We start from the raw sequence: 9,987 nt of genomic DNA, 5'->3' as shown, positions 1-9,987 counted from the left end.
TTTAAAATCTCAGCAAAAGTATTCAAGCATATTCTATAAATGTTGCACACACATTTTCAATTTTTTGTTATATTGTAATTAAATAAAAATTTGGTCCACGGTCAAATATAATTAAGGAAAAAATACTATAGAGTAGAATTTAATTTTACAAATTTTGTATTACTTGGTAAAATCCTAAATAAAATTATTTTTGACAAAAGTGAGGCGTAGGTCAACCATTTGCAACATTCTATAAAATATAGATATAAAAATATATTTTTTAGTTTCCATCAAAATAAAATAATATCGCTATCTGTATACTATAGATACATACTATAGGCCGTATGGGAAGGGTTAATATTTCCTTTTATTATCTTGTGGATTATCCCCAGTATGATGGAAAAAGTACATTTTAAAGTATAGAGTACTTATTAGCAAAGCTTGTTGCATTATCAGCAATGGTTTAAAATTAAATTGCCATCCCTAGATTTGTTGAGTAGCCAAAGATCCTATACTCCAGAAGAATATTAATTGATGTTGTATTGTTATAGATACTGTTCTTTTATTAAGTTTTAGTAATAGTTTTGACCCCATTTTACATGGATTTACCTGCATTACAATAAACAAATTTTTGGATTTCATTTAATTGATCAGACAATTTTACAATTTCCAGCCTATTTATATGAGATGACTCATCAAAGCAAGACCAATATAGGCTACTTTTTCATCAATATTTGGTTACTAATCAACTTGCTAAATGTTTTGAAATATAGGTTGAGGTTGTCACACCTTTAGTATTTAATCATATTTACTTCCTGTATCAAATCATGACCAAGCCTAACACTGAATCATGCTGCAAACTGTTGAAATTTTAAGTGAATTGATTAAATAACATGTAAGTTCTCAGCTTTTTACCATTTGTGATTGGAGATCGAAAACCAGACTATATAAAAAAAGTCATTACACCAGTGACTATCCTTGGACAAACCTACCTAAAACTAAAAATGGTTATCCTTCATAGTTATGTACTTATAAACATAGTGTAGAGCACTCGAACAATATTGGAGATTTAAGTTATGATTTTAATAAAATTTCTACTAAAACAAAACATAAGAAGATTATTGAATAGATTGTCTATTAAAATAGTCAGGTTCTTGAGATTTAAAAGTGCTGACCCAAATAAAATGTTTTCAATTTTTACAGGCAGTTTAAAATACACCTTCAGCTAATAAAAATAGAGAAAAAATGTCTGACAAACAGGAATTGTTACAATATTTCTATGTCAGAATGATCAATTTATCTAAACCAATAGATAAGTTATAACTTTCTAAGATGGAGAGCTCTGTTTTTCAAGATATAATAATCTCTGCACTTACGAAGACTTATACATTGAATCTTGTGATAAGATGTTGCAATAGCTCTCAAGGAAAGTCTGTACTTCAGGTATATTCTTGGTAAATTATGTAAATTGAGTCACTGCACTAAGTCACAACTTGAAACATATTTTGACTAAATATGGTTACCCATACACTAGAGTGGTTGGTTAATCTACATCGTCAAACAGTCATCAGGTCAAACATATGATTTAGACGATGTCTTCCATACCACCACTATGGATAACAACTATGTAGCCACAGTTAAAATCCTGGCTCCGTTGAGCAGCTTATTAGGAGTTCAAATTGATGGTACTGGCAGGCTCCGACGATGACAGAGCGGTTAAATTTTTTAAAAACTGTACACCTGATCAGCATTTGAGGATCCGACACTCCTCTCTTTGAAAATTTATAAAATTTTACTAGCAGTTGATCAATTGGTCACCTTAACTACTGCACACGGTCATTAATTAGATTTGAGTTGAGTTAATTTTTATTTAACGCTAGATCAAACATTTGAGAAAGAAGGTTAGAAAATCCTAAATTATAAAACAGAGTATAATTTAGGTAAAAGCAAGAGGCAAAATAAATTACAAAAATTTTATTTGTTGGCTTTCTTTTACAGTCCAAAGTGTTCATATACAGAAACATATGCTTTACAAGAACATTGCTATAGGCCATAAATTATCACTATTGCCACCAATGACATTTTGTATTGTCATGCATGATACAAGTACAGGTTTAATATAACATATTACACTGAGATTTGACTTTTTTAATAATTTGAAATTACATGTTGAGGTAAATTTTAATAGGATCCTATCATCTAATTACTATAAATTTATGTAAAATACTTCCATCTATGTTTTTTTTTTATTAGTTTGTAACAATTACATACAACTGTACACTTATAAAACTTGTTAGGGATGATACTATTTGCGCCTGACGCAAAACGTCCTTAACACATATGGCACACCTGGTTCTCCCAGAAATATCAGCTTTCCTACAATTTGCAGGCTAACTTATCAGTTCAATAATTCAAATCTGTGTTTTTAATGCAAATGATTTGAGAAGTTTCAAGTGTTGTCTCAGTAAAGAGTTACTTGAGGATAAATATGAACTGCTCAGTTTATGAAACCCTATCTGAAAGGGTACAAGAGATCTGGGGCGCACCCAACAACACATTTCAGATACATTCCTGGGGTTGAAAATATTGGAACATAAACAAATTGGAAAAAATACTTTTAGTAAGAAAATACTTTATACACATTTGTATAAGACTTATATTATCTAAATGTTGTTTTATTGTGGTATATTTCACGTCCACACAAGGTGTAGCAAGTTTCTTTATGTTGGTTGAATAACTGGATGATACTTTGTTTTCAGTTTATTTTCTTTTTTTGTAGAATAGTTAGGTTATTTTTAGGTTTTTTACAACACGTCCATTTTTGTAAGTAGTGTATGAGAAAAAGTTGACAATTATCGATCAAAAGTGGTTTAGTAAGCCCTGAACTATCCGTTCTAAACTTAATATTGTTTTATAAAACAAAGATAAAATTGTATTAAGCTGATATTTATTCAGAGGTATGAATTTGCATCTACTTTGAATTTCATGAGAATAGTTTTTACATAAATCCACTAGGGAAGAAAGGTAGTTAAATTGAGACTAAAAATAGTAAGATCGAGATGGCTAAAGTAAATTATCGGCAAGCTAGTTTCATTTCTAATTAATTATTTAATTACCATACAAAAACTATAGAGTACCACTGACATATATAAAAATTCAGTAATTGGCAAGAAATGTTTATTGTATACTTTATGTGAAGCAGCCATGTTAAAAAGCTAAGACATACACAATTTCTGACTAGTTAATAAATATCATCACAGAGGCAATGTTAAGTACTATTTTATAATTTTATTCATTGAAATTTGGAAAATTCCAATACGGCAGATCTTTACCACCAAACTGTATAAATTTTAAAACTGAACAAAGAAAAAAATGTAAAATGTATAGGCTAACAATTTGTTATGTTTATGTTGATGATAGTTTATGTTGAAATGTTATTCCTGTAGTTACCTATTCAGAAAATAAATTATTTATGACTTGTTCAGAAGCATGTAACCCTGCTTCCATTGAAGCTTTTACATCCTATACAGTAGAACCCCAATAATCCAACCTCGGTTTGTCCGACTCCTAATTTAATCCGACAATACCATCTGCGATCCCAGAAAACTCCTAAATATCTCCTGCAGTAAAGGAAATATCATAATTGTTTCCTGCGATCAGGAAAATTATAATTTTTATCTGTAATCACGGCATACTCTTGAATATTTCCTGCGGTAAAAGGAAAATTATCGTCGTCTCCCGTGTTCAGGCAAACTTTTCCCCCAATCACGGAAACATCATCAGCTCCCACGATTGTATCAAAATATCGTACGCCTCCTGTGGTCATGGAACCATTATCATCGTCTTTTGCGATCACAAGCGATCATTAAATGTCAGTTTATCAATTAATGTGGTAATTTAATATGCTCTTCGGATAATTAGACTTTTTTCACTGTTCCAACAATGGTACCAGTCCCATATGGGAATTACCGGGGTTATACAGTACTAAATTAAGGCTAGATGTGGACCAATAGGATAAAGGTTCTTACTGTAAGAAAAGTTTTGAGAAAGAATTAAACTTCTTTTTCTTTTTGGGGTCATGTCACTCAAGTTTGTCCCTTAAGGTGGATAGGTTTGGATTCTTTGCTATAACTGTTACATATGAATTATTTGTAAATTAAACCAGTATTTTACTTGAAAATTAAATCATTTGTAGTAATGATAAGTGGAAATTATTTTAGTCAATAGCTAAAAAAATACAACAGGCTACTGAGTAATGGAGAAAAGAACATGAAACCTCTAAACTTTGTTCATGTATTTAGTATAAAACATGGAAGACAACGAGTGTATGAATGGAAACATTGTCTAAAATAGCTATCTATATAACATTTCAATTTATTATATTTATAGAGTAAATGTTAAGTAAAAAAAGATTGTTCCGGGTAGACCTTCAAGGTTCTTCTCAATTCTAAAAAATGTATACCACCACATATTTTAAACAGTAAAAAAAAAATCACCGGTTTCACATTTAATATTCAGTTTTACCAAATTTTTTTACAACGAAATCATGAAGTATCTAGTAAATAACATCATCACAACACTGGTTACTAAGTATAAATAGGCTAAGAACTGGACAATAGGCTGTACAACTTTGTGCAAATTAATTTAATCACACTCAAATTATATCACTAATCCTTAAATGAGTTTTTGACACTTAAATTTATTGCTATTAAATATTTAAAACGAACATAAAGCTATTTTTGATTTTAAATAATAAATAATCTAAAATTAAATAACACGTTAAGACTAGATTCGAATTTGAACGAGATCTCTTGGTCAAGTGGAAAGGTGATGTTTTTAGCATTGAATCAGTGTCCTTACTTGAAAATATTAATAAATTACACATTACTCATAAATGTTCAAAATGTATAATCTTAAAAATTTGTAATAAAACAAACAGAAGTTCCTTGATTACTCACCTATACTGTATACTTTTCTTTCACAAGCAATTGTATAATCTTACATTTAAGTTCAAGGTGATGAAACAATTAAACTAAATAAAAGTTTAAAACTAGTAAAATCTTAACTAAGATATAAAATACTATGTAATACTAGCACAGTGTTCTTCTTAAGTAGGTACTTGCCATTTATACTTGATAATTCTATATAGGAATTTTGGGTGGCTCATCAAATTTACCGTGGTAAAGTAACACTTCGTCCCTCAACATACTAATTAAATTATAACCTACTCTCGCATTTATGGATTCAAATTTTAGATAAGTTGCTGCTGCTTTCTTCCTAAACCAAGACTGCAAAACATCTTAGATAAATTGACATTGGTACTTAAACTAGAAAGAAATGCTAGGTAAAGTTCCAATTGTTTTACCTTTCACCCATTTGAGTCTTTCCTCAATGTTCATTTAGGGGTTTTTTCAATTATGGTTCCAACTAGTATTAATTACTGTGATTTTTTATAATTATTTAAATGCAGCTTTTTATCACTCGTAGGCAAACAAATTTTCACAAAATTAAGATGCAATAAGAAATTGAGGTAGATTTGGTTGCAATTCCAGATAGTTTGGGGTAAAATAAAATAAATAATTTTCAGAATGGAAAACGCTTATCAATCTGCAGTCTATCAGTTAATCTTTTGTGATTCGGATAAAATGTTTAAAGACGAAAAATGGCAAGAAAACTCCTACAAGCAAGTCCTTTCATAGACCAAACCTGTCAATAAAGCTGTAACAATACCAATGACATTCTCATACTGTAAATAATAAACTGTAAATAGTCAACATAATAGATTCATTCGAAATGCTGGCGTAGAAAAATAAATACTGGTCCAAACTATCATTAACTTGAGATTCAGCTTGGTCGACACACTGACATTGTAGTTAATTTTACGTTCACAATACCTTACAGATGAACGTTACAGTTAGAGTTAAGTTACGAGTGGTCGCAGATCCAGCGAATATCAGCTCACTAACTCTCGTCCCTGCTTCTCTCTCAGAGGTTAATCATCGTCTTCTTCCACGTGTTCTTTGGCCGACATGAACAACTTTTGCACAAAGTATGTCATGGACTCTGTAACATTTATATGTGTTGAAGACCAACATGTTTCACAAATGCAGATATGTATGGTAAATGGTGAAAATGGTGACTTGTAAACTAAAATAAAAAAGTGTGAAAATTATAAATTTTAAGCTGAACTTGTTTGGATGATTTTTTTTATGAAACTGTAATAGTTTTGTGTTTTAACATAGAATAAGACGAAGCCATTAAATATTTGATAATTTAATACGCCTGTCTTTATAGGGAACTAACAGTTTGATAAATTATATACAGTCAAACATTAATAAAACAAAACTCAATACAACAAATTACTTAGATAGAATACACTTTTTTAACGTTTTCAAACCACCTTCCCTTACAAGGAATAGGGGTCTAGTTGATGTACCTCACTGTAGGCAGAAAAGGTACAGAAAACTGCAAACAGTCATTTTGTTTTAGGTATTAAATTATTTAATAAGCTTCATCCTCAAGTCAAGTCCTTGCCGTTAAGTGTCTTTAAAAGAAAATTAACTATGTGGCTTTCATCTCACCCATTTTACAAAATTGAGGAATTTTTCAAATGTGATCTCATTTTTTGCTAATGTTAAATGTTTTTAAGTTAGGCTAGGATTTTACCATAGGATTTCGTAATACTGTAATTAATTTTCATATACTTCATGTTCACTTATTTTGATATGTTTTTTACCATATTCCATCTGTGATAATGTTAGAAATTTTGTCCCTCTATGTTCATTGTTACACCTGTGATAACCATTAGCCTTTTTTAAGAAAGACCCACTGTCATTCATAATTTAAGTTTGTTAAGTTTGCCTATTTTTAAATTATTTTAAACCTGTTAAATGTTAAACTAAGGGCAGCCTATATTTTGGATTTTTCATGTCTAATTTTAAAGTATTGCATCTTATATCTTTTTACAATAATAATGACGATGTCAATTACAATAATGTATTGTTTAAAGACTGAATAAATGATTATTATATTGACTATATTCTATTCTATTGACAATTCAATCTATGCCTCAATAAAACTAACCAGTCTTGTTTGGAATATCAATATAACAAAGTTTAAACATTTTCAACTTATACGTAGTGGAATGAAAACAAAAATCAAACATTAATAAGACATTAATTCAGCACATTACAAATAAGCAATAGACATCCTCACAAAGAAATCAACAGTTAGCGCAGTTGGGACTTAAGTGTTGTGTATGAAGCCACCACACTCAAATTTGACAATGTACTTCACCATTGTGGTTGTGTTACCATTGTGGTGGAGAACCTTAAATAGTGTTTAATTTGTGTTCAACTTAACCTCAAGTATAATTTTGTTGCCTAACTAATGTACAGCCAACTGGAATAAAATTAGTAACATGTTCATCTTTAAACCTAAATTAAATTAAATTAATTTTATTCCAATCAATCATGTAATGATCACGTAATTCTTTTTTTAATAAATCTTGTTCGATAAATTAGACAACTCCTTCTTATTCTTAATTTATAACCTGTTATTATATTTTCTAAAGAGAATGGATGTCATTAAAAATGCGCTGGAAACCAAATTAACTTTACAAAGTTTTGCTAATACTACCCACATAAACCTCTTGTCCACAAAGGGTTAAAGCCTTGAAAAGGTTTGGCAACAGGCAATCTTGATTAATATAACAATTTTTAACATGTGATGAAGAGTTTGTAGTATTTTTAGTATTTTCCAACTTTGGTATGGCTGGTTTAGGTAGGATAAGAGTCTACTGTGTTGTAAAAACTTACGATGTGCCTGATGGAACCATTGAGGCTTGTTGGTCCATCTGACTCCGATGAAATAAGCCGGAACTCCGGTAAGAGTGATGGCAACAGCGACGGCTACTTCTAGAGGCTTGTAGTAGATAGGGAGGAACACTAGGAACAGGCAAATGATGATGAAGAAGATCGGGATCCACACAGACACCTGGAACAGAATATCACCTGTTTTATCCCAGATTAGTGATGCGGACCGGGTGGTGGGGGGTGCGGACCCAGCGGATAGGGTATTTATAAAAAGGTATTTCCCTGGGTATTTTTGAAAATTACAAACACTAGCAATGTTTTGCTTAGTTCATTGGATTTGTCATGTCAAAATTAGTAAACAATTAATTAGGCCTATGGTCATTTGATTGTTGGAGGGTATATACAGGGTGACAAAAAAGTCTGGAAACGGTTTAATATCTTTTTAACTAAATTCGTTAGAAAATTCAAACCTTTTACATCAACTTATATGTATGAAAACTACTTTTTGCAATCATTGCCATTATTTGACCTTCACCAGGGGACGGCCCATGAGGAGTAGGTACATAATCTTTAATGTAAGCATAGGTTGATATGCACATCATTTTAAAGGTCTGGTCAAGTGGAGCTCATTGCCGGAAACCGCGTCAAAAAAGGTTCATCTGTTACAAAATGGCGGCAGTTCAAAGTTGTTGCGGAATATACCTGCAGAGGCCTTAGTTTTGGTAAATACTCATAGTCAACATTAGCAGGGAAATCTGTAACCCGGTTAAATTTGTTTTGAAGATTGAATACTATTATTCTATGAGCTAGTTGACTTTAAAATACAGTTTAAGCTCTCAAACTTATGTTTAATACGAGTATTTGCCCATACTAAGGCCTGTGCAGGTATATTTCACAAGAACTTTGGACAGCTGCCATTTTGTAACGGATGAACCTTTTTGGACGCGGTTTCCGGCAATGAACTCCACTTGACCAGACCTTTAAAATGATGTGCATATCAACCTATGCTTACATTAAAGATTATGTACCTACTCCTCGTGGGCTGTCCCCTGGTGAAGGTCAAATAATGGCAATGATTGCAAAAAGTAGTTTTCATACATATAAGTTGATGTAAAAGGTTTGAATTTTCTAACGAATTTAGTTAAAAAGATATTAAACCGTTTCCAGACTTTTTTGTCACCCTGTATAGTTAGTTTGTTTGAGCAAAAAAAAACTACATATTTATTTAAACTCTCCTAAAATCAACTGCTAAATATTTGATTAACTTATTCACATGTGAAACATTTTTGTAGAAAGATAATTTTTCAAAATTATAAGACGAAAATGTATGGTAAAACTTCAATAAAAAAACTTAACAGTTAGTATGCACCACATTCGAACAAATATCGCATAAATGTACAATAATGGGGCTAAAATTCAATATAACACTTAGTAAGCCGAATTCTGATTTTTTTTCATACAGTACGTATGTTTACAAAATTACTGATGAAAGATTTACTAAAACGTTTAAGACTCAAAATTGATACTTGGACCATGGCCTGTACAAACTGACAAAAGAAACACAAAACTTGACACTATACACAAAACATTAGAATATTTCACTGTTCTAACAGTATTGTCAACTAAGGAAGGTTTGAGTTGAAGGGAAAGTTGTCTTTAGGTCTAATGGTGGTCAGGAAGTTCATATGTTAACTGAGATAGTGTTTTTGTCTTTAAAATCACTAGCATGAAAAGGATTTTAAGTCAAATTTGACTCTTTACTTAAGACAAACCTTTTTTTTATCTTGATAAACGCCAGACGGTGATCTTTTAGTGATCATATTACCTTGATGGGGCGTGGAATGTTGGGTCTCTTGTACCTTAACCACAGGATTCCACTGACTGACAACATAATGAAGAAACTCTCCACAAAACTGGAGTAGGTGATGAGTGCGTAGATGTCACTAGTACATAGCATCATCAGAGACAAGATGTTCTGCAAACAGAAATATTAGTTTAACAAACATCGTCAGGATATATGATCTATAATAAAAGCTCACGTACGTATGAAGAAAATAAGTAGCCTATTTAATATTGACTACATACCTTACACATGTATCAGTAAGATAAAGACCTTTTTCTGTTATGTTAACAGTTTGAAAACAAATTACAAATTCAAGCACATGGATTGTTTATGGTGACACAGGAACTAGTT

General features: G+C 31.1%; 1 protein-coding gene across 1 annotated transcript; it reads right to left on the bottom strand.

The window, feature by feature from the left end:
- Positions 1–1,938: 1,938 nt before the first annotated feature.
- Positions 1,939–9,763, bottom strand: LOC128982405 (large neutral amino acids transporter small subunit 1-like). The gene is made up of 3 exons (XM_054401363.1): positions 9,619–9,763; positions 7,797–7,974; positions 1,939–6,042 (listed from the first exon to the last, which is right to left on the bottom strand). The coding sequence occupies exons 1-3, from the start codon at positions 9,751–9,753 to the stop codon at positions 5,972–5,974; spliced, it is 384 nt and encodes a 127-aa protein (XP_054257338.1). The 5' UTR covers positions 9,754–9,763; the 3' UTR covers positions 1,939–5,971.
- Positions 9,764–9,987: the final 224 nt, after the last annotated feature.

The sequence above is a fragment of the Macrosteles quadrilineatus genome, unplaced genomic scaffold (assembly GCF_028750875.1).
Source record: "Macrosteles quadrilineatus isolate MER2022 unplaced genomic scaffold, UCM_ALF_1.0 Scaffold_249__1_contigs__length_141745, whole genome shotgun sequence".
Lineage (NCBI taxonomy): Eukaryota > Metazoa > Arthropoda > Insecta > Hemiptera > Cicadellidae > Macrosteles > Macrosteles quadrilineatus.
The sequence above is the reverse complement of the archived record's forward strand: the minus strand, read 5'-3'. Positions and strand labels throughout refer to the sequence as shown.

Coding starts and splice junctions, on each gene's coding strand:
- LOC128982405 (XM_054401363.1), bottom strand. CDS start 9,753: ATGATGCTATGTACTAGTGACATCTACGCACTCATCACCTACTCCAGT. Junction 7,975..9,618: donor ACATTCCACGCCCCATCAAG/GTAATATGATCA, acceptor ATTCTGTTCCAG/GTGTCTGTGTGGATCCCGAT. Junction 6,043..7,796: donor ATGGTTCCATCAGGCACATC/GTAAGTTTTTAC, acceptor TAAATGTTACAG/AGTCCATGACATACTTTGTG.